Source organism: Pararge aegeria, chromosome 27 (assembly GCF_905163445.1).
Source record: "Pararge aegeria chromosome 27, ilParAegt1.1, whole genome shotgun sequence".
NCBI classification, from domain to species: Eukaryota; Metazoa; Arthropoda; class Insecta; order Lepidoptera; family Nymphalidae; genus Pararge; species Pararge aegeria.
In genome coordinates this window covers 3,343,246-3,369,234 of record NC_053206.1, presented here as the reverse complement: position 1 = coordinate 3,369,234, position 25,989 = coordinate 3,343,246, and the positions used below count along the sequence as shown (strand labels likewise).

Genomic DNA, 25,989 nt, shown 5'->3' with positions numbered 1-25,989 from the left:
CGCAGCGGTGAGCGCTGTTCTTACGGAGGTGTTAGGTTATATCAACGGCACGGGCAATATGGGAATTTATAATTTCTGAATTTTTCCTAGTACGATCTGGTGTGAGGGTTTAGCGGTGGCTAGGTACCGTCGTGCCAGCAATCACGTGCCACCGAGCGATTTAGCGTTCAATAACAATGCCGGTATGTGCTTAACGTAACTGCCACATCCCTAGCAGGTTAGCTCGCTACTATCGCTTATCAGGTGAGATTGCAGTAAGCCAATTTGTAGTCAAAAAAAATTAATAGATTTTACAAAATCAGTACCCCCCATAAACAGAGAGTTAGTTGCTAAATTAGTTAATTGAAGCAGTGTTCGATCGATTTGTGAAATGTGTCAATAAACAACATTTTAACACCGTCGCCAGATTGTGTCAAATGCTTTCGTCCAATTGGCACTTCAATAAAATTGGCCGCCGGGCACCCGTTCCGCGTTTAAGTACATCTTAATTTTCATAATTAAAAACCGGTGCCTGTCAAACTCACGCGCCGACGTTTCGCCGCACAATAAAAAAAACGTATATTTATTCAGATATAAAACCAATAATCATCACCGTTTTGCTTAGGACACCGTAACTTTTTTTTTCTTTATCCTTTCCCATAGGGAAAAGGCAAAGGTATATCACCGTACAGCCATGTCTTTAGTGGTTTTCATAATCATGTCTTATTTGATTGTAAGGCATAGAGCCTTATCTTTATTGTCGTAACTTCGAATTCGAAACTCATTAAAGTATTATGCTTATTTGTAATTAGTTACATAAAGTTTTAGCATCTCGTGTCTGTTTAATTCAATCATTTGTTGCTTTTAAATTCTTTTTTAATCAAAACACGAAAAGAAAATCAAATGAAGAATACATATACACAGAGTATATAAGTATTCAATCCGATTATTTATGGGTCACACATAATTGTAGTGTTTGTGTACTCATTGAACTAGATACTTTAAGTATGTTTCCTCACGCATTTGTTCGCATACAGTACTTTTTATAGTTAATGGCATACACCAAAAAGCTAATAATAAATCGACCCAAAACAACACAATATATTTATGAGTAATCGACACTCCTCGATTTCAAAGAGAATCATTTAAAATTGAATGTAACCGTAGAGAATGGAAGAAGTGTAGAGTTATTGCGAATTGACGCGAACATTTGTGTTAAGACTCTTTAAACTTATAACCGTGCTCTGTGTGAAGAGTTTATTTTAATTTTATTTTACTCAAAATCAACATATCGCATAGCGTTCTGCGGTTTGCTGGTTTTGCTTCTGTGGAATAACATACTATGGAAATAATTACTTGACATCATTATATTTGTTATCTTATTGGCTACTGCCGCGTCAGCATGTGCGACGACTGCTGATCACGAAGTCATGTGTTCGATTCCCGGGTCGGGCCAATGAAAACCGTGCCCTGTAGTGGACCGGTAATGAGTTCATATGATGAGTCGCCAAATTGTAGGAAAAATTGGTTTCTTTTTTTTTTCGAATCTGTAACAAAAGGTAGCATATTCATTCACCCACACACTTAAAGCTTACAAAATGAGTGACATACGGTACAGTTAAGCGAAAATAAAGGCGACACTCCAAGAAACCGTTTCGCCGGTGCGGTGAAAACTGGCGTTGGCTTAGTGCTCGACAAATACACAGAGACAGACCTACTGGCGTGTGCTTAGTCGAGTTGTGTGCTCACTTTTGTTTGTGTGCTCAATGGCACGGGCGGAAATGGGAGCACAAACATCATAATTTAAACTTATATTTTGTGAGTTTTAAGACTAGCTCAGTGCGCAGTGGTGGGTACTGTGGTCTTACATGTGGGAGGTCTCGGGTACGGGAAGATTTCGTTTGTGTTCTCAATGGCACGGGCGGTAATGAGAGCACAAACAAACATGTTGAGTTGCTCTCTTTGAGTAGTTAGACCTCCTAGGCGCAGTGGTGGGTATGGTAGTTTCGTTAATACGTTTGTGTGCCCAATGGCACTGGTGGGTATGGGGGCACAAACAAAACCCGAAGTTTTTTTTTTTATAATTTCTGAATCATGACTCAGGTCTAGTGGGGTTTGGCCGTGGCTTGTAACCACCCTACCGACAAGCGATTAGGAACTGTACTATGTCGCGTAGAAACTTATTAACAGATATGGGTTAAATATAACTGGCGTACCCCGAACAGGTTAACCCGTAATCATGTGTAAGGATTGCATCATCACTTACCAGCATGTGGGATCGCAGTCAAAGCCTATTTTGAAGTCGAATAAAAAAAAAATGTTTGTTTGTTCGATTGTCCTAGCTAAGCCACTTACTTGGCTTTTGACACAGAGTTAGTTGAATGGACCCCTTCTCATTGTGGAAGGAGACCCGTGGCCTGTAGTGGCCCGATAATGGATTGATATGATGATGGTGACTGTGTTTTTTTTTTAAATCAATAAGTCTACCCCTAAATCTGTCCATTTATTGGTTAGCCTATTAAGAAATATGCAATTTTTTTTTATGTGAAACATCTGTAGGCGGAGGGTAAACCTGATTTTTTGCGTGGCGACACAGGCTATATGATTGAATTTTTGTATTTCGTATGTAACAATAAAAATGAATATTAATTTGTAATAAAACAGTCATTATTAACCAACTTACAAAAAGGAGTGGTTATCCATTTGGTTTTTTTTCATTTGCGGGAAAAATTTGTAATGCTTTATCTTTCCACTATGCAATAATCTGGAATAACTTACAGAAAACGATTTCGATGTTTCACATCTGCCAGGCGTCCCGTGACGGCTCTCACGTTTTTTTTTCTAAATATATATATTTTTTCTTGCTTTAAGTGGCATAAGCTACCTTGTATTGAAAAGAAAAGAAAACAAACTGTTCCCGCGGGATTTTTCAAAAACAGTAAATAACGCGGTCATAAAAGGCGCGCGGCAGCCAGTTAATTTAATAAAAACGTTGACAATTCCGTCACACGAGTATTAACTTTTATGACAGTTCGAAAGCAGAAATATTCGCATAAATTAATAATTCTATGGAAATAGTTCTAATTTATGACGTACGCGCATTGAGTGTCAAATGCCGCTGTAAACTTTCTTATCGATTAAGGGTATCTACAAAGCCTTAGGTCAAAGCCTCACACTGTGTGCTAATGTCTCTAACGATTTAAAATTCCTACCCCAAAAATTTTTAACACAACACACACAAACACGCATTCACACACACACACACACACACAAACACACACGCACAAACACGCACACAGACACACACTTTACTTACTATTTTTATTATTTCCTTTTTTTGAAGTTACAATTAAAGCAACATAATAGTAACGTCTTAATTTCAATCTGTATATGTATGTTCCGGGGGCGAGGGCTGGTTATACTTAACCTTTAGTGCCGTATGTTTGAACGAGAAAGAAATATGACTTAAGGAAATGAAAGCAATTGAAACCCTAAAAACTTTATAACCAGAATGTTTACGAATAAGGATTTTACAGGAGCTATGGTGATACGCTCGACCGTAACAATAGGAAGATCTTCCTCCGAGCGGGTGATCGTGCTCGGAGACCGAGGTCCGAACTTTCATTTTCATTTTTTTCATTTTTCGGAAGGACACTTGCCGATAACCACCTGAGGGGTTGCTACGGCGTCACCGGGGGAGTGGGGCGAGCGCGAAAGCTCGCCATGAGAAGAGCCCCAGGGCTCGACGACATCGGGGGGGAGAGTGGGAGACGTCGACCCGAGGGTGCCTCCTGCGAGGACTCGGACCTCGGCTCGGTTCGACGTTAATCTGACTGTTTTTGGACTTTTGGACTAATCATTGTTTAGTCCGATCGCCCCCGTGACCGTGGTAAGGATCCACGTCCGGATGACGTCAGAAATCGGGCCCGACCGAACTTTGCCTCGAATCTTCCTCGGAGTCCCAGGTTTGGGGCTCGGGGTGACCGTTCAGGGCGTTGGCCCTTTTCGGTGGTGTTCACCGCCGTCTGCTACTACAGACGGGTCACTTGGTAGGACCGTTGGGTCCGCGGAGTCAGGTTCAGGGGAAGAGTCGCGGCATCGCGATCAGCGTTGCTGCGGCGACTTGGCATTTCTTTGGTGGGGCTTGCGCCCGCCGCTCAGCGAGGTCGAACTTGCCAATATGAGTTGGCAAGCGCCCATCAGCCAGCGGCGAGGTAGCCGACCGAACTTTCATTTTTGGAAGTTGTATATATAGGCATTCTTAGTGAACACTTCGCTAGCGCGATGTAGGATTTTAGTAGCGCCATCTAGTTATGTAATGCGGAGACCGCCACAGTATTCCTCTCCGAGACTGGAAGTCGTACCATTGAAGCAGTGTTGCTTGCTGTAGTATGCCTTTGTCACCAATCCAGAATGGGGAAAAGTTACATATTACAACAATAGCTCTTAAATTCAACAAAAAGAAATAGGGTTCACATGTTTTCCACAAAATTATCCACATAATATTGTAAGGAAGCAGTAGAGCGATACGATGTAGATACAAGTAACACTTCCTATGACAGATAATATTTATTAACTGTAGATACGATAAAGTACCTAATCAAAAATTAAAACTAGCTGGCATAGCAAGTTAATGCAAAAAATCTCTAGAAGATGCAAAACAAAAAAATAACAATTGAAGAAGAAGAAGAAGAAGAAGAAGAAGAAACACTTTATTGCACGTATAACATACAGGAAAAGAAACAGTAAGGAGTATACAGTACACAATGTAGACATGCAAAGGCGGCCTTATTGCTGCAAGCAATCTCTTACAGGCAATTGTAGATAGGACTTACAGCAAGAGAACGGGATAGTGCCAAGAGTGTTGATAGATATACGTAAATACCAAAATGTAAAGATACAAATACATATATAATTGATTTATATAAATGAAAATATATTTTTTAATTTGATTGATTGATATAAATGCAAATAAAGAAAGAGAATACACAAAGTCAAAGTCAAAGTCAAAAATATCTTTATTCAAGTAGGCCCATTTGCGCACATAAGAATTAGACGGTAGTGAGATGATGGCGATAACCACATTCGTAAACTTAAAACTAAAGCTACGAGGGTTCCAAACGCGCCCTGGTCTAAGAAGAAGTCAGTCCATGTATAGACGTGTTGTGTGAGTTTCATTTCTTCGCTTGGATCATAGTGTGCACGGGGCCTAATCATAAGGTCCAAAAAGGGTCATAATTGTTTATGTATTCGTAATCATAAAATTTTGACGTCGTCCGCGTAATTTCACAGGTAGTCGTGAAAATGCTTATTTTTCGATCTATAACTCTTGATAGAAATCCATTTATATCGTGCGACAAAATATATATGGGTGCTTTAAAGTCAATGACAAATATCTAGTAATAAAGCATATTGTGAAAAATAATCTTAATTTGCTATACTCCGCGAAAAATAGGAGAATCTGTGTGGTGTGATAGATAATTTCTTTAATCCTTATACTCCACACCAAACAGATCTTCGGCAATATATCCTCTACGACTTAACAATGAATAATGAATTGTTAACAATTATTCATTGTAAAGTCAACATCTCCTGAGTATTATTATTATTAAAACTCTTTATTTGTATACCACAACATTTAAAATATAACAAAAACAGAAACATCGAAAGAAGTAGTAATACAAAAGGCGGCCTTATCGCTTAATAGCGATCTCTGCCAGGCAACCTTAGAATTAGGAAAAAAATAAGAAGAGGAGAATAGACTGCTGGTGGTACAAATATTAAAATACATACATGCAAATAACTACATGCCAATACATAAACTAGTGTGCACAAATAGATAAAAAGTAAATAATATAATAAATAAATAAATATAAAAATAAACTAATATATATAATAACAACACTTACATAATTAAATACTTTAACATACAATAAATGAGTAAGTACATATATACATACTATTAAAAGTCGTTAACAATATAATGGGCCTTAACTGCTCTTTTAAATATCGCCAGTGATTTGGATCGTCGTATGCTCAATGGAAGCGCATTCCACAATTCCACAGCTCGTACGCTAAACGAACGCTTATAAAATTTTGTCTTATGATAAGGCATACACAGCGTCAGCGCACGGCACGATCTTACACCAGATTGCTCACCAAGAAAAGTGAACTTCTCTTTTAAATACGAGGGAGTATTTAGATGAAATAACACACAGTACAGAAGAGAAAGTACATGCATATCCCGGCGACGACGAATAGGAAGCCACTTGAGTTTTTGTCGAAATACGGAAACATGGTCATATTTGCGAAGGCCAAATATGAACCGAATAGCCAGATTTTGAAGACGCTCAAGTTTATTAAGCTGATCCTCGGTCAGATTGAGAAAGCTTGCATCCGCATAATCGAGAATAGATAGAAAAAGAGAATGTGCTAGCATAACTTTACTTTGAGTATGCTTCGTATACGCAGCGAAACGTCCGTAGTGCGTTGTATAAAGATAGAAGAAATTATTATTAATCTCCACAATATATCATGGAATTCCGCAAAGTAACGCCTCCTTCTATCCAAATATATAGCACTTTTGATGCGTAAATAACATATAAAATATGTACATAGTCCTCACCATTTTTTATCTAGTATGTAGTATATTGCTTAAATATGTATATACTTATATATATTATGTATAATATGTATGTAGTATTAGAATTTATGAGTAAGTAGTTTATTAAAATTATTTTATATATATATAAATATATATATATATTTTTTTTTTTTATACTTAAATTGCTGCACCAACCCGTTCCTTCGTTTTTTTTTCCTAACGTCAAAGGTTGTCTGGAAGAGATCGCTTTAGTGATAAGACCGCCTTTGCACGCTCTATTTTATTTTTATTATTTTAAGTTTCTTCTATTTGTGTTTAATTTATATAAAATGTGTGTGTGCAATAAAGACTTAAAACAAACAAACACAATGTTATGTACATTTTTATGTATGATGATGATGATGGCGATAAATACATTCGTAAAATTAAAACTAAAGCTACGAAAGTTCCAAAGGTTTAATAAGAAGCCTACAAAAACTTAGTTGATAGCGTTTTTTGTTATCACCATCTCACATATTTTTTTTTATTTCACTACAAGTTAGCCTTTGACTGTATTCTAACCTGGTGGTAACAATGCAGTCTAAGATGGTAGCAGGCTAACCTGCTAGCGGTTTAGCAATTATTTTTAGATTGGCGGCATGGCTGTCGGGTTGTAACAAGCCACGGCAAGAGCCTCTCACCAGCCCAGAGCAGAGAATATTAAGTAATTATATATTCCCGAAATGCCCCTGCCGGGTACCCGGGAACCCCAGACCTAAACATTATTGTCACCGTCCTTATTAAAGTCCCACTGCTGGGCTTCTCCTGCAATGGCGTACACTTCATACATGCTCACTGCATAACCTAAAATATCTAAAATGTGTTGGTATATGACGTCTAACTGATTTATACGTACTCTGGTATAAAACGTATGCACGCCACCGCTCCCCACTCCTACAAGAAAAGGATCTTAAGCTCTTTTAGACGTATTTGTGTCGTATCGTATCATCGTATCGTGTTACACCGTCGTATCGCATCGCATCCTGTAAAATACGAAATCGTAGATTACACAAACACCGTTAATAAAATCGTACGCTCTGTCTACACGTAGGTACCTCTTGAGAGCAAGTGTTGACACACCCAATATTTGCCCACCAAAGAAAGTACCATGTCGCTTTACTGTTTTCTGTGTAATTTTCCGTAAGTGTTAATTTACTTGTATTTCCTTCTATTGCTATTGACTGTTTTTCTATTGGAGCGAATTTGAAATGAATTAAAGATAGAAGAGCCTCATGGAGAAGCGGTGATAGCCTAGTTGAAAAACGGTGATTGTTTTATGAGAAGCGGTGATAGCCTAGTTGAAAAACGGCGATTGTTTTATGAGAAGCGTAGATAGCCTAGTTGAAAAACGGTGATTGTTTTATGAGAAGCGGTGATAGCCTAATGGCGAAGCTGTGATAGAATAGTTGAGAAGCGGTGATATTTTAATGGAGAAGCGGTGATAGCCTAGTTGAAAAACGGCGATGGTCTTATGAAATAGCGGTGTTAGTAGATTTAAAAAAAATACCCCAAATACTCACAACTAAACGTAATAAATGTAGTAGTGTAGTTTAAAATTAATTTCAAAATTTTAATAAATACTAACAAAGCCGTACTTCAAATAATAGAATGGCTTTTTTTTAAATAAATTAATTTACTACGACGATACACACATCGCCATCAAGCCCCAAAGTAAGCGTAGCCTGTGTTATGGGTACTATGATAGCTGATGAATATTGTTATGAATATAACTTACATAAATACATATAATATACAGATAAACAACCGGTATTCTGACACACTGCGAACACTAGTGTTTGCAGCGGAAAACTTAGTGAGGAAATCTGCATGCCTGAGAGTTCTCTGTAACGCTCTAAGAGTTGTGTGAAGACTACCAATCCGCACTGGGCCACATTGGTGATGGGTCGATGTTCTTAAGACATGGTTATTGATGAAGATAATGATGATGAATGAATGAATGAATGAATGAACATACTTTTAGTGCACGCGACATAAGTACATAAAAAAAAAAGTATAACAAAACAACGTACCTATACAATTTGGCAGCCTTATCGCTTCATAGCGATTTCTTTAAGGCAACCAATGGCGGAGATAAAAATACAGAAAACAGTTAGGTGGTGCATGTATACATATACCAATAAAATAAATATTTCGTTACATTAATAAATATAAAAAAAATATTTGTAACTAAAGACAAATAAATAAGTAATTACATTTATAAATGTAATACATAAAAATGATATTTACTTTAAAAAAAATAATTATCCTCAAACATAAAGAATTAAAAATGAAAAAAGAAAAGGGACACTGCTCGCTTCTCTTTTTTTATTTTTTATTATTTACTAGCGTACCCAGCCCGCATCGCCGAGCTAGATTTTGCTTTATTTTATTTAAACAATAAACTTACATCATTAAATTTTTAATTAAGTCTCATAATATATTAAATCATTTATTTCTCTCCGTATTCATTCTCTTCTATTCTCTTCTCGAGCGGGTGAAGATCACTATCTACACCCAACAATAGAATATCATCATATATTTGACAGATTGACAGTTCAAAAATAGGAGTGCTCCGATCGTCACCGAACTCTACAGGATTACTCGCCAGGTCAATCCGGATATTCCCTAAAAGTTTCATTGAAATCGGTCCAGCCTTTTCGGAGCCTATACGGAACATACCCACACACTTTCTCTTTTATATATAAAAAAAATTTGTTATTTATATATATAAAAGAGAAAGCAAATGCAACAAATTTTTTTTTCAACTAAATAAAAAAAATAGAAAAAAAATCGGCCCTCACTGGGATAAGTTTTTTTTGAGAAAAAAAAAATTTAGAACGACGAACTTCGAAAAAATAACGATTTTATACAAAAACGCGCTTATTTCATGGAAGCGATCATGTTAAATTTTTTTTATTTATTTTTCAAAAAAATTTAAAAAAAAAACGACCCGAAAGATCAATTATTGAGAGAATTTTTTGGCTATTTGAAAATAAAAAGCCACTTTTTTGAAAGCTTCATAACTTTTTTTGGGTTGGATAAAAAAATTTGAAAATATTCTGAAAAACGTCTTTCATCGAGTAGAAAAAGATAAAAAAAATCATCGAAATCTAAAGGGGTAAGGTTCAAAAGTGGTCGATTTGGCATGGAATACCCCATATATAGATGTCTCTATTTATGGCCAAAGGCATTCCAAAGCTTAACAGCCTATTCAATGCAGATATGTCCTTTGTTCCAGTCACTGATGCGCTCTATGTCGGTGGAGCAGAGGTGGCAGGACCTCGCCTCGCTGCTGACCATCCCGCATCCGCCCGACCAGTACCAGCACTACCACCAGCATCCGCATTCGCACCCGCATCCGCACCCGCATCCGCATCCGCACCCGCACCCGCACCCGCACGCCCATCCGCACAACATCAGGTAAGCTAATAAAGATGTTAAATGTTGGTAATCTTTTTCTTATTCATTCATTATTATAGATTGTTCGCTACTGTATGTATGCCGTTCAGAATACAGTTGCATTTACCGATTCAGTAATTTTTATAATTTTTATTAGTGTTTTTTACCTACACTTGGAGGAATTATCAATTTTTATAAATTAAAAATGCATATTAAATTTTCGGAACCGACAGAATTTGAACCTGCGTCTCACTGGCCATCGCGGCCTAAAGCAAGTATAGATAAAAAAAAATTATAAAAAAAGCAATGTGTCATCTCTTGTTTCAAACGTGTCTCATTGTAATATGGACCTTTGAAAAAGTAGATCGAAACTGCAACGTTTCCTACTAGATGACGCTACAGCCGCTATAAGACTGATGTGAAAGGCATATACTGATTTTGGCATTGACGGTAGGAGAGCCGTAGCATAATCGGAGAAAGCGCTCAGGCCGCGATTGCCAGAGTCGCAGGTTCAAATCCTGTCGGTTCAGAAATTTTTTATATGCTTTTTTAATTTATAAAAATAACGATTTAGTATTTTTTATTTAACGGATTTTGGCTAAAAATTACCAATTTCTATGACAAATTAACAAGTTCGTTGGCAAATTACCAATTCCGATGACCAATTACTAATTTTAGTGACAAATTACCAATTTTAGTGACAAATTACCAATTATGATGACAAATTACCAATTTTGGTGACAAATTACCAATTATGATGACAAATTACCAATTTTGGCGACAAATTTACAACTATGATGACAAATTACCATTTTTAGTGACAAATTTCCAATTTTGATTACCGTAGTTATACCCGTAAGTAATTATTAAAAACACATTTTCTTCGTTAGCCGCACCAATTACCTTCAAAGTGAGCTTAAGTGATTATAGAAACTCTTTTGTTAACAGCACCCATGGCGCCGCTGCGGGTTACGCGCCGAACTATCACGCCCCCATAGCTCCCGTGCCTGAAAAACAACACGAACCTTATGGTGAGAGCCCAGTATACAAACATCATCAACCCATCGAACTCAAAGTCAAGAATATCCCATTATAGATGCGTGCATTACATGAAAAATATGTAGGTAAATGCTAGTGTGATGTATTGGATAGAAGCAGGCGTTACTTTGTGAAAATCCATGATATATTATCAAAATTAAGCTTAATTTGCTATACTCCGCGAAAAGCAGGAGAATCTGTGTGGTGTTATTTATAATTTCTTCAATCCTTATACTCCACACCAAACAGATCTTCGGCAATATAGGGTATATTGCCGAAGATCTGCACGCACTACGCACGTTTCGCTCCGAAACCGGAGCATCCTCAGGAGATGTTGACTTTTGGCATTAAAGATATAAAGATATATATATATATATATATATATATCTCTTTATATATATATTTCTTGTGTGCGTGTGTATGTCACTAAACTCCTCCTAAACGGCTGGACCGATTTGAATGAATGTTTTGGTATGCGTTTGGGTGGCACACTGGATGGTTTAGATTCACAAATCAGCCCGACAGATGGCGCTGGGGTCCGCTAGTGTATATATATATATATATATATATATTTTAAAGTTTTTATACTTTAAAATATATATATATATAGTACTTCTTGTGTACAACCTTGTCTTAAAATCTTAGTGTTTTTTAAACCCTATCCTTTGTTGGGTTGCCTGGCAGATAACGCTTTTTAGCGATAAGGCCTTATTTAGTGTTTTTTTTTGTTTATAATTTCATTTCTGTTACGTGTACAATAAAGTGTATTTTCATTGCCCTTTCGGTACGGAACCCTGCAAACTTATACAGCACGTAACCTTTATTGTTGAGGCTCTATACGACGTGTAACCGAATTACGAAATACTTTTGAAGGGTGCATATGTATATTACATGAGAAATCACCCTGTAAAAATATTAAATCAAACGAAACATATTTATTTTTACATACAAACTAATTCAAAACATTCTGACAACCCTATTGAAGATAAACACCGACACGCGCGTAATATGGCAGGTGTCACTTGATTCTAATTTGGCATGTGATGTTAGGGCTGTATCTGATCTTTTTCAGTAAAAACTATGGCAGTGGTTTACTCGAACACTATTAGCGTTTCGCTTCCACAGATAAGTCTCAGAGATAGTAAACAATGTAGATCGCTTCTAGCGAGCCTCTACGCATATATTTTGTACAATCGTTTGTTGACATAGATCCTATATTTTTATTACAAAAAAGTGCTGTCCGATCAATATACAAACTTCGATCGCGCGAATCTCTCCTTGAAAAATTTAAAGAAATAGCTATACTTACAGTAGCTTCGCAATATATTTATAACAATTTAATGTATGTAAAACAAAACATTAAACTATATAAAAAAGGGGATATAGACAATCGACTTACTAGAAACGATCATAAATTAGTGATATCAGCATATTGTCTTAGGAAAGTACAGCAAACCTTTGTGGCGCTGCGTATATGCTTTTATAACATGCTACCGAAAGTAATATTAGATCTACCGTTACATATGTTTAAAGAATGTATAAAAACACATTTAATACATGGAGGTTACTATACTATTGATGAATTTCTTAATGACAAGGTTGCCTGGAAGCAAGCCGCTTCGCTCTCATCTCACACAAGATGGAACACTGATTGTTAAATTGTAAAACGATGTTGGAAAAGAGCAACTGCTGAGTTTCTTGCCGGCTTCTTCTCGGTAGAATCTGCCTTCCGTACCGGTGGTAGAGACACTACAAACAGACATACTTGACGTTTCAAAAGTGCTAATATTATGCCTACTTGAAATGAATGAATTTTGAATTTGGTTTTTTTTTTAAATTTTGTTAACCTAGCTTTCTATTTGTATGTGCAATAAAGACTTATTTTTCTATTCTAATGTAGGTACCTCTAAAGCCTGTAAAGTGATATTTCGGTTTTTATTTACACGTTGTATATATGTTATATCATTGCAGGCGCCTCGGCCCCGCTGGAAGGTGCGTATAAGGTGGAATCCGCACATCACCCCCAACACCAAGATGGAGTTTACTATCAGGTATTTTTCATTAAAATAAAGCAGTGAAGGCTGTTTTTGTGTGAAATGAAGTTGAAAATAAGAATCGCCATAAAAAGGGAAATAAATCCAAATACAAGATTATGAAAATTAAGCTTAATTTGCTATACTCCGCGTACAGCATGAGAATCTGTATGGTGAAGCATTTTTTTTTATTGTTACAGAATTCCACCAGTGAGATGGCGCCGCCGAATCAGGACGGTTTCCTGCAGTCAATACTCAACGATGAGGATCTGCAACTAATGGATATGGCGATGAACGAAGGTGAGCTTTTATACATAACTAGCTGACAACTATGCTAACCGGTTATAACCGGTTTGGTGCAGGGATATTCGAACCAAACCGGTTATAACCGGTTTGGTTATACCTTATAATAAAACTGTAACTGGACGATTTCTGTACATTTAATATATTTTGAAAATTTTGACCGGGGGATGCTTTATAATCGATACTGAGTCCAAAACCGATTTTTATTTAATTTTTGTCCGTCTGTCTGTCCGGGCATCACGTGAAAACTACTGAACGGATTTAAATCAAATTTGGTATAGTGGTAGCTGATATTTTGGGTCAACATATAGGATACTTTTTATACCGATAAACTATAAGTTTTCTCCGGGAAATGGCATGATTTTTTTTTATCAATTTGACTTCATAGCTCCGTTAAATTTGAACCGATTTCAATAATTCTTTTATTATTTAAAAGTGTATACTATCAAGCATGTATCGTCTTATTTTAATAACGATCTGATAAATATTGTCGGAGATAAAGGACATAACTCTTCATAAATAACAGCAAGTCGCAAGGCATATGGGACAACGATCGAATGCATGTGTATCAACCTACTAGTAATATAAATGCGAAAGTTTTGTGAGTATGGATGTATGGTGGATGTATGTATGTATGTATCAACTTAAATAATAATATAGAATAAGGGTATATAGCTAGCCACGATGATTACGATGTTAGTATTAGATCTATTCTCGCCTTTTGATTGACTCATACGCAGAAGAAGTTTCGGGGGTCCGCTATTGTTAAATATATGTACACGCGTTAGAAGTTGTACTTCTTTGGCGTAACAAGATAGAAATCTTTTCAAAAATTCTATCTCACGCCTTGTTCTACGTTTGTAGGGAAAACGACACTAGCAATTGAAAAAGGTATTGAATACATTGAAAGTTTTATTATAACGCATTATCTAGTTATCACATTGTCGGACAACCAAGAAACATTGAACATTAAAATTTGAATGAATGAATTAAATCACCGGAATGAGCTCGCAGACTTTGACACCTTCTCGCGTAACGCTTTTTCGTTACGTGACGATTTCCACCAGTTAAATCCTAAAGCAAACCGCGCTTAGTAACATCATTCTCAAATATATGTAGGTATGTGTGATATTGTGTCCGACAAAATTATTACAATAAATATTCTTAAGCTCAAATTACATAATATCTGCATTGACGGCCGATTGGCGCAGTGGGCAGCGACCCTGCTTTCTGAGTCAAAGGCCGTGGGTTCGATTCCCACATTTGTTACAAGGATAATTTTAATTATTCTACTAATCCATCCATCCATGAGAACTTGGAATTTCTGTGGGATAAAATGTACGAAAAAAGGATACATGTTAACAAACCAAATTAGGGTCATCAAAATTCGGAAAAATTGCTTCATCAATCTTATTTTTATACTTTGAAAATAGTAATGTTAGCTAATATTTTTTTTGAACTCTGTTTTTTAAGAATACGACATACATAATACTTAACAATTATTTAGATGATAAACACATATCAAAAAACTGAAAACAATATTTTACAATCGCTAAGTCATTTTGATCCGTTTTTCAATTATTTTCAATCATTCTATTATCAATTCCATCTTCGTCATAAGGTTATAAATGTTACCAATATTATATGAAGCACTGGCACAAATGAGTGATAGTCTATACACTACACGGTCAGCTGGCCTCGGCTGCTCTGACGAGCGCCTGTCACTTTATCCCTACTCCGCGGCCGACCGTCACGCGACATGCAACAGCACAGTCGAAAAAGTCTGAGACGACGTAATAAAAGTTTCACTTTAAAATGAAAAATATGATAATACAAACACAAAGTACCAAGAACCATAGACAAGTAAGGTTAATAAGAGTTGCCAAGTGAAAATCGGAAATCGGTGAAAGGTAAATGTATATATTTGATTAGGCGTTACTTACTTAAGCATTGCCTTGCTCGTTGTTAGTGATAACGGGTGTAAATGTCATTCTATAAATCTATGGCGCCTTGATAATTATACGCAATAGTGTTGTAATACACGGCCTTGGGCTTATCTATACGATCTGTCAATGATGAGCGATAGAAAAGTAAATATTTTTTTTTTGATTACATTATTCTTTGGGGTTTTACACTTTCTGTTGGTCACATACCGACTAGTTTAAATTGTTCTAGCTGTATTCCGTCCATTTGTTACTAGTAACTGACATACTAAATGACTTTACTGGAATAATGACTTATTACCTAATTTAGAAATAAAAGAACTCTATCCATATTATTATGAGGTCTATATTTTATATACTAATCTTTTATTAGGCTGTACGGTCATAGATCTTTGCTTATCCCCATAAGGACGAATTAAAAAAACTACAATGCATTGTAATAAATTGAAAAAAAAAAATTACAGTTTTATAAATGAAAACAATTTAATTTTTTCTTAATTCGTCTAACGAATAAATTTTTATCCAATTTGCGTTTTTCATAAATGTAATATGAACACGTTTTTATCTACGCATTATCGCTCGATTTGACCTATATGATGTCACTCGAAAGTTGATTAGTCATTCTTTTAGTTTTAGTATGTACGGCTGCAGTCCAAAGCATGGACGCTTCGGTTCGATTAAAAAAGTTTTTTTTTTTTTAAACAACAACCTTGACGTTCGGAAACGAGTAAAAGTATTGTGAAAGTACATGATTATCATAGATGTTTATACTGTGATTTGTGTATATACCTATGTGACAATAAAATGATAACGATAAGTATTTTATTTGTATAATACGATGAGATAAAATTATACCAGGACCTTATTTGTTACGTTTGCCGCGGAAAGTTTAGCTGTCAGCTGTGTGCTGTGATTTGAAATAAGAATTTGTTTTGGGTTATTTATAGAAGCAGTTCTGATAACGCTACTGGAGTGTTGTTTTTTGAAGAACTTTAAAACATTTTAAAGCAAATGGTGAAAAATATCGCGAATTAGAACAATTTATTCAAAATGGGAATTTTCTCGTACATTTATAGATTGTTTGTCAAGAAGAATAACATAGTAAAGTGAGACCATATTTTGTGTGAGACTATCCTTTAAAGATTGTGAATTGAAAACTATAAAATAACTTTTTTTTTTAATTTTTTCTTTTACCTGTTGTGCAAAAGTTTTGAACTATATAGACTGAATTTGTATTGTAACACTTAGAATCTTGTGCAAAAAGGAGTTTCGTATTGCATGTTAACGAAAAGCCTACATATGACATACTTTTTGAACAAACGTACAAAGAAGAGTGGAAGGGTGCATATCAAGAATTGTCCCAAATGTAAATGCGCTGTATGCCGAGCCCTACGTAGACCAAAGACAACTTGCGAGTCTTGGATCAAAGTCCACGTTTTCGTCTTGAAACGATACAATTTTTGTCTATGGTCGTTTAAATATAGGAAAACCGATTGGAAATGAGAATAGTTGAATTGACGTTGCTAAATAGAAACTGAAGTCTATTTTCATCGAATTAATTCTTAGATAAAGAAAACACGAGGCGTTTTATTTGCAATAGCATTATTTGTGGGGATAAAAGCTGTTTACATTACGATAGTCTGTGGAAGGTCGTAGAAGATTCCGCTGCAAAGACAAACGTCATATGACGTTGATAGTCATTTGAATCTCGAACAAAAAAAGGAAGGTATTGTCCAAAAGATTATGGACTTCGGATTCTAGTCAATCTTTTATCTTAAAGATAAAAGCTAATAAAAGATTAGAGAAAATAATTGCGAGTTCTTGGAAAAAATTCGCTGATAAAAACGAATGAATCGATATTTCGAAACTCAAACATCGTTATAGATACATATTACAGAATATCTATAAAGCGAGTTAAGAGAAAGTTAATAGTAAAAAGATATAAGATCTAAAATATATCCCCCGATTAAAAATGCACATGCTAATGCTCCCGTACCCGTATATGACGCCTTTCTACCCTATTACGCCATATTTGAATCCAATTTACCACCCAGACGCCGTCGAATATTTAAACTCGTACTACAATATGTATGACGGTAAGTTTTAAAATAAACGGGCACACTATGATATTTTATATGTGTAAGTTATATTACGCAAGGTAATTGCCTGGTTTTCATTCAGTCGCACGGCGTCATCGCTCGAGACTACACGTCATTATCAACCATGAGCAAAATTGAATGTAATAAATACGCTCATGTGTTTATAGAACGCTTGGCTCAGTGCATTTGTCTATTTAGTTTAATTATAAGAAAGCAGAATAAACGGATAAAGAAGGTTTTTAATAATGTGGGTATTATTCCTCGGCCGAGAAAAGATACTCGAATACTTTCATCAGAATCAGTTTTAAGTCATTTAAGACTTAACCAATCTGGATAAAATTAAGCACAGTTATAGATAATAGTTTGGAATAGCACATAAATTGCTGTTTATTAGCAAATAATGTACGGTTACCGCGGAATAGATTGGTATGTCACAGATCAAGAGATCGAAATTTTTGCCAATCATTGGATGGTGTTAATGGATCGAGGGTGATGACTGACCTGTATGATAAAGTACACGCCTCTACCCTTAACGACCCACTACAGCACCGCTATGGGCAGGAGACAATTATATCCCCGGGTTAAGGATATAAATTTATCTTCTCCCACAGCTTTATCAACTCTCAGAGCACTGGCGCACAAGTGGAATGTTACAGTTATTTTATAAAATGGGTAAACAATTAACAACCAATGTTCATGACATTGAGTTGGTGGGTATTTTGATATAAATACGACTGCATTATCGATGCTCCGCAAACAGTCAGATTAACGTCGAACCGAGCCGAGGTCCGGGTCCTCGCAGGAGGCACCATCGGGTCGGCGTCTCCCACTCTCCCCCCCGATGTCGTCGAGCCCTGGGGCTCTTCTCATGGCGAGCTTTCGCGCTCGCCCTACTCCCCCGGTAACGCCGTAGCAACCCCTTTAGGTGGTTATCGGCAAGTGTCCTTCCGAAAAAGCAAGAAAAGATGCACCGCAGTCCTACATGTACTCGAACGATGCATAGATACCTCTCGGTGTCTTAGCCGTTTAACAGGAAATAATATCCATATAACATATGCAAACCCTTGGAGGAGGCCTTCACCTGAGGCCACCACCTCCTTGCAAATTAAATATAAAACCAATAATAAATTAATTCTTAAAAAAATAAAATGTTAAAACGAATTTGTAATGTAAACTTTATAGATTTTTTTTACTTCATTCTTTTTTTCACTATGTTTGTTCTATTATTTTAATTAGAGTAAAATTAATCGGTAACCCATCCACCATTAAAGAGATAATTTTTTTTTTTTTTTTTCAGTGTGCCCGTCTCTCGAAATGCAAGTTCTAATTATTATTTAAAACAGGCCATTAAAAAGTAATAGCTAACGCCCTCTACCATCTAGTAGCTTAATGTTTTCTGTGGAATTTGTTAGGTACGCGAACGCCATAGGTTTTTTACATTTGGGTCTAGATGGCGCTGTAGTAATTAGTTAAAAATCTTATTTTTATAGTGAAAATTGGAATAATCTTTTCAGATTAGTGTATTGTCATCGGTCCTCGATATGTCTACAAAGTTTGAAAGAAATCTGACCGTTTAAAGTGGGTCAAAATCGCGCCCAAAGAAGTCGGTTACAAACAAACATACAAGTGAAGCTAATATAAAGAGTGTAAAAAGTAGTTACAGAGATATAAATACATTCTAAAACTTCTATTTCATGTTCCAGTGATTAAGCAGATGGGCATGTTCATTACATCCCATGTCAGGGCATAAAATTTTTGTCTCCTGCAGCAGGGCTAGCACGGGGAGGGGTATATCCCTGACAAGGGATAAAATTAACGTTTCCACCTCCTAAAGTACGGGAATATGAAAAGGAGAAGTTCACCCCCGTTTATAATTACACATATATTATTTGGATATTATTTCCACTTGTGTGCCAATGCTCTGAGAGTTGATAAAGCTGTGGGAGGAGATACATTTAAATCCTGTCCCCGGGGATATAACTGTCTCCTGTCCATGCTAGCCGTGGAGGAGACGGGTCTTCTTCCAAAATGGGATAGCTTTATTTATTTATACTTTTTATTTGCACACAAATAAAAATACAGAAGAAGAATAAAAGGAAACACAGACAGAAGAAGTATACAAAAGGCGGCCTTATCGCTTTGTAGCGATCTCTTCTAGGCAACCTTAGGTTAAGGAAAACAAAAGCTTTAGGTCTTAGTCCACCACGCTGGCCCAGTGCGGATTGGTGGCATTGGAGTGCACACAGGGTATGCAAAGGGAATGCTACTAGCGGGCTGATAATAAATATAAAATGAAAAAAAAACTCCAGAACGAGTTATAAAAAACTTAAGGATATCCTTTGTATGAGTTATCTAAAGCCTACCGTTATGTTTTTAGAACTCGCACTGGAGATTTTCTTCATTTTATATCATCTGCATACCCTGTGCATACCCTCCATGCACGCCACTGAATTCGGTGTACTCCACCTTGGTCTTTGAGAACGTTATGGAGAACTCTCAGGCATGCAGGTTTCCGCACGAAGTTTTCCTTCACCGCTGAAGCAAATGATATTTTCATTGCTTTATCACCTGATACCTAAACGATTCTTATCAACAAACACGTGAAGCTATGAATTCGTTACTAATCGTTATATTTCGTTGCGTCGATATCTCGTTGTTACTCGTGTTTCGTTGTTGGCTACGAAAATATTGTTTGCGTCATCACGTTATTTATATGTAATACCAAATTCGTTAATCGGCTTATGTATGAAAATAATAAATCATTGTGTTCAGAGATACGAGTATGATAATAATATTAAACCAGCTACATCCTACGGTTTTACCTATGTTATCTAAGGAGTCATTTAAACTTATACAGTTTCTCATACTGATTTCGGTTACTGCACCGTGGGCAAACTAGAACTACGTTTATTAAACTACTGGCACCCAAGTGGTGAAACTTTGACCATAATTAATTTAAATAATAAGTTTTTTTTTGTAACCATCTTACATTTTAATTTATTTCATAATTTTTTTTCATGTAAAAGTTTATTTCAAGTAGGTCTTAATAATACAAACTAAAATTAATATTTACATAGATAATTTTTAACAATAAAAAGGCAAATAATTAAGACAATACTGAAATCGTGTACACGACTTGACTTGACTTTGAAGCATCAAAAACCAATCTGCTTTGGAATGGTTTCTCGAACAAACGGTTAGTCACTTTATACCACTTTGACGGCCGATTGGCGCAGTGGGCAGCGACCGTGCTTTCTGAGTCCAAGGCCGTGGGCTCGATTCCCACAACTAAAAAAATTTTATGTGATGAACATTAATGTTTTTCAGTGCCTGGGTGTTTATATGTAAATTTTAAGTATTTATGTATATTATTCATAAAAATATTCATCTGTCACCTTAGTTCCCATAACACAAGCTACGCCTACTTTGGGGCTAGATGGCGATGTGTGTATTGTCGAAGTATATTTATTTTTTTATTATTTTACAACTTAACAGTTGACGTTAATTATTTTACATCTAATGTTCTAAACGTTTACCATATACAAAAAAGGAAAGGAAAACGGAAAAGTTTGCGAGGTAGCAACATTCCGCGGGTGTAAAGTGAGACGTGAGCAGGGCGTTTCAGCGTTACAAAATGAACGCTGAAATCTCCCAAATAAACTGTTCCTACGGGATGCTCTAAAAACAAATACAAACGTGGACGGAGTCGCGTGCAACTAGTTAAATAAATAAAATAAATAAATATACTACGACAATACACACATCGAAATCTAGCCCCAAAGTAAGCGTAGCTTGTGTTATGGGTACTAAGATGCCTGATGAATATTTTTATGAATTGTATACATAAATACATAGAATATCCATACAAACACCCACACACTGAAAAACATTCATGCTCATCACACAAACATTTTCCAGTAGTGGGAATCGAACCCACGGCCTTGGGCTTAGAAAGCAGGGTCGCTGCAAACTGCGCCAACCGGCCGTCGAAGTTAAAGTATGAGCTAAAAGTCATACATAACAATATTTTAAACCTACCTACATTTTATTACTCCTGAGTTAAGATAACCGCAAAACAAATACCTAAAGAACACATGGGCGTATTTAGTGATAAAACACACTTTTCCACCTTGTCATCATTACTTGCGACTTTGTGGTAACGACACTTTAAAAAAAAACATTTTTATTACCTCTCGAGATAGTTCAATGATAATAATTTACACGAGTGATAAAAACTTTGTGCAGTTTCGTAACACCTGATTCAATTAAGTGCATAAACGAATATGCGTACCTGAATAGCTGTTGATATCGCCACCGCACCGCGCCCTTCGTTTTCTCCCTAGGGTGTTTCTTAACTCTTTTAGCTTTTCGTTAAACGCCAGTCATGAACTGTTGACATTGTGGTAACGACAGTTAACAATGAAAACATTGTGTGTGCTACGATTAGAAGGTAATAAAATCAAACCTCTGTTAAACTAATTAATTTTGACGCAACCCGATGATATCTATAGTATGCTAAGAATGTAAGAACCGAGTTTAAAAACAATTATAAAGTATTTCCAATACGATGCCACCAGTGGCGTGCACTTCATACATGCACAAAAGCACTGCATACCAAATTATTTTATATAAGTCATATTGGAGGGGAAAATTTCCATTTTATGCCATGTACCTGCTTTTTGCATACCCTGGTCAAAAACCCTGTGCACGCCACTGGATGTCACAACAGACAAACACACATACATACGCAGACACGTCACGAGCAGTGTATTTCTTTGCGTTGGAAATCGTGTGCGTCTTTTGACTTTTACTTATATAATACTTGCTGTTGCCCGCGACTTCGTCTGCTTTTGATTTTGTATTTTGATGTGGCATTCAATTTAGTTGTAGTTCTAAAAAAATTTAAAAGTATTCAGTATCGCTAAGCCTTAAATGAGGGGTTTGCTGCTGTCCACTGAGGAGTTCTGTCCTGTTTAGGCTCAATGAAACATATTATAACCTCTATAGTACAAAAATAATGATTTAAATCGGTTATGATTTGTCGGGAGTTATGGTGTAAAATCTTCAAACACTTTCATCCCCTCTCCCAAAGGAACCGAGCTTAATGTCGGGATAAAAAGTATCCTATATTACTTGTAACACTTCCAAGAATATGTGTACAAAGTTTCATGAGGATCGGTTAAGTAGTTTTTGCGTGGAAGCGTAACAAACAAACTTACATTGACATTTATAATATTAGTAGGGATAGGAATAGGGATAATATAGGTGGCTATAAAATTTAACTATAACAAAGTAGTTACCTACCTACCTTCACGCCCTAACAAGCAACCAATAAACTTGATTTTGGGCATAGAGTAAGTCGAAAGGACGCAGAGTAACATAGACAATTTTTTGTCCCAGAAAAACGAACGGTTCCCGAGAGATTTGCAAAAAAATACCGCAATAAACGCGGACGAAGAACGCAGGCAGTAGTCGATAAAACCATCAGTGTTGTCGAGAATAAAAAGTGTGCACACTCGTACGAGGGAAACGGATCGGACGGAATATTTTGCTTTTAATAAATAACAAATAAATATACTACGACAATACACACATCGTCGTTAAGCCCCAAAGTAAGCGTAGCTTGTGTTATGGGTACTAAGATGACCGGTGAATAATTTTAAGAATAATATACATAAATACTTAGAAAATACATATAAACACCCAGACACTGAAAAACATTCATGCTCATCACACAAACATTTTCCAGTAGTGGGAATCGAATCCACGGCCTTGGGCTCAGAAAGCAGGGTCGCTGCAAACTGCGCCAATCGGCCGTCAAAGTTTTGTTTATTTATTGTGTTGAAAAGTGACATAGACAAGCCGTTTTCACCCTAGGCGGTAGTAGTTCGCCGGACGAGCTTTGTCACAAATGGCTTTACTACTTTTTTTTCTTGTTGCAGGCATGTACACGATGCGTATGCTGGACGGGGCGTCTTCCGCGCACGTCTCCGCAGCGCACAGCCATACACACATGCCGATGACCACTGGTAAGTCAACACTCTATCAATAAGAACACCCGGCTAAGTTTGTTGTGGCCTTCTTCTGACCAGGGCGCGTTTGGAAACCTCGTAGCTTTAGTTTTAAGTTTACGATTGTAGTTATCGCCATCACTACTCAATGCTGTCTACACATTTAGTATATAATCAACGCATCAAAAGTGCCATCTATGTGCCTATTTGAATAAAGAAATATTTGACTTTGACTATAACTTTACATGAAAAAGCTGAAGTATTGGATAGAAGCGGGCGTTACTTTGCGGAAATCCATGCATGATATATCATGAAACTTAAGCCTAATTTGCTATACTCCGCGGAAAGCTTCAAGGAGATGTTGACTTTACAATGAATAATTGTTAAGACTTAACAATTATTCATTGTAAAGTCAACATCTCCTGAGGATGCTCCGGTTTCGAAACGTGCGTAGAGGGAACATTGCTGAGGATCTGTTTGGTGTAGAGTATAAGGATTGAAGAAATTATAAATTACACCATACAGATTCTCCTGCTTTTCGCGGAGTATAGCAAATTAGGCTAAGCTTAATTTCATTTGTACTAATTGTATAATAATAAATATACTACGACCAAACACACATCGCCATCTTGCCCCAAAGTAAGCGTAGCTTGGGTTATGGGTACTAAGATGACGGACGAATATTGTTATGAATAATATAAATAAATACTTATAAACACCCAGGCACTTAAAACCATTCATGTTCATCACGCAAACATTTTCCAGTTGTAGGAATGGAATACACGAACTCAGAAAGCAGGATCGCTGATCACTGCGCCAATCGGCCGTCCAAATAATTATAAAATTATAATGTAGCCTTTATTTAGACACAGAATTTTACTATTTGCACTTATATTAGCGACTCTGGTGAGTTTTGGAGTGCAGTTAGTTTTAATGTAAACAACTGCAGGCCGAGAGCTTTCTGGTATTTTTTTTATTCTATCTTGTTTACTCGTATGCGCAAAGGTAATATATTAAATGATCATTCAATCATTATTGTTAAGACACCAGATAACTTTGAGTGAATGCCAGAAGAAGGTTGATAAAGAAAAATGGATTGATTTGCTTTGTTTCAGAGCGTGACTCCGCTTCGGACAGTGCCGTGTCGTCCATGGGATCTGAGAGGGTGCCATCCTTGTCTGACGGCGAGTGGTGCGACGGCAGCGATTCCGCGCAGGAGTTCCACAGGTAAAGCCTCCATGGACCAGACATCAGGGGTCACCAAACTTGCGATTCCTTTCTCTCTTCTAATCTCAACTCTAAGGTCCGTAGCAGGTTTCCAAGTTTGTTCTCAAGCCTTGAATGACCAGATACTTGAAAACCTGTTCTTAGCACGATGCCGGTTACTTCTACCTTTATATGCAGTTGCTTGGCACATATACAACGTGTGACGGAATCACGAAATACTGTTGCAGGGTGCATGAGAATATTTCATAAGGATTCACCCTGTAAAAATATTAAATCAAAAAAAGCATATTTATTTTTCCGTACAAACTAATTCAATACATTCTAAGTGTTTACTTGTGACAACCCTGTTGAAGATGATAGACCGACCCGCGCATAGTACCTACGGAGTCACTTGTTTTTACTTCTGCATGTGATGTTAGGGCTGTATCTGATTTTTTTCAGTAAAAACAACGGCAATAATATACTCAAAAACTATTAGCGAATAACTTTCACCGATAAATCAGATACAGTACCTCTAAACCCTCTGAATTATTTCGGTTTTCATCTACTAGTTGTTTAGCCACCTATATGATATTATACTAGCTGTACCCTGCCACACTTCGCTGTGGCACATTGTTATTGAATGGTTGAGAAAAATAGATAAAAACAATCCTTGATGCGTATTATATATTATGCTAAAATTTCAGCTCGATCGGTGCAGAACTTTTAGAGTTTTAGAAGCGTACACAAACCAACATAACATTCGTGACGTGTCATACGTGAAATACTTTATAATTGTTTTTAAACTCGGTTCTCACATTCTTTGCATACCCTTCCATAGATATCATTAAAATATAGATATCAGACTAATTCAAAACATCCTCAGTTTTGACTTATGACAACCTTATTGGAGGTAAAAAACGACACGCGCATAGTATCGCGGCCTGAGCGCTTTCTCCAATTAAGCTACGGCTCTTCTACCGTCGATGCCGAAATTAATATATGCCTTTCCCATCAGTCTTATAGCGACTGTAGCGTCATCCAGTAGGAAACGTTACAGTTTCGATCAACTTTTTCAATGACAAAATTTAAATTTATAAATCTATGGCACGGTTTATTCAAAAACTATAAGCGTTTTCATTTCACAGATAAATCTCAGAGACAGTAGGTAAATAATGTACCTCTGAAGTATTATTTCTGTTTTCATTTACACGTATATTTTGTTCCAGCTCAAAATTCCGTCCGTACGACAGTACGTACGGCCGAGATCGCGCCTCGCACGCTCCTCAAAAGAAACACCACATGTTTGGAAAACGATGCTTCCAGGTAAATGAA

General features: G+C 36.6%; 1 protein-coding gene across 6 annotated transcripts in view; it reads left to right on the top strand.

Annotated features, from left to right (window-relative positions):
• Positions 1-25,989, top strand: part of LOC120635643 (segmentation protein cap'n'collar-like) — a 166,072-nt gene that overhangs the window by 126,519 nt on the left and 13,564 nt on the right. For all 6 annotated transcript variants that reach the window (XM_039906688.1, XM_039906686.1, XM_039906684.1 and 3 more), the window contains exons 8-14: positions 9,861-10,042; positions 10,970-11,052; positions 13,031-13,110; positions 13,293-13,392; positions 23,380-23,466; positions 24,564-24,675; positions 25,884-25,980. In XM_039906688.1, coding sequence (XP_039762622.1) covers positions 9,861-10,042; positions 10,970-11,052; positions 13,031-13,110; positions 13,293-13,392; positions 23,380-23,466; positions 24,564-24,675; positions 25,884-25,980 — 741 coding nt within the window. The remainder of the gene's footprint in view (positions 1-9,860; positions 10,043-10,969; positions 11,053-13,030; positions 13,111-13,292; positions 13,393-23,379; positions 23,467-24,563; positions 24,676-25,883; positions 25,981-25,989) is intronic.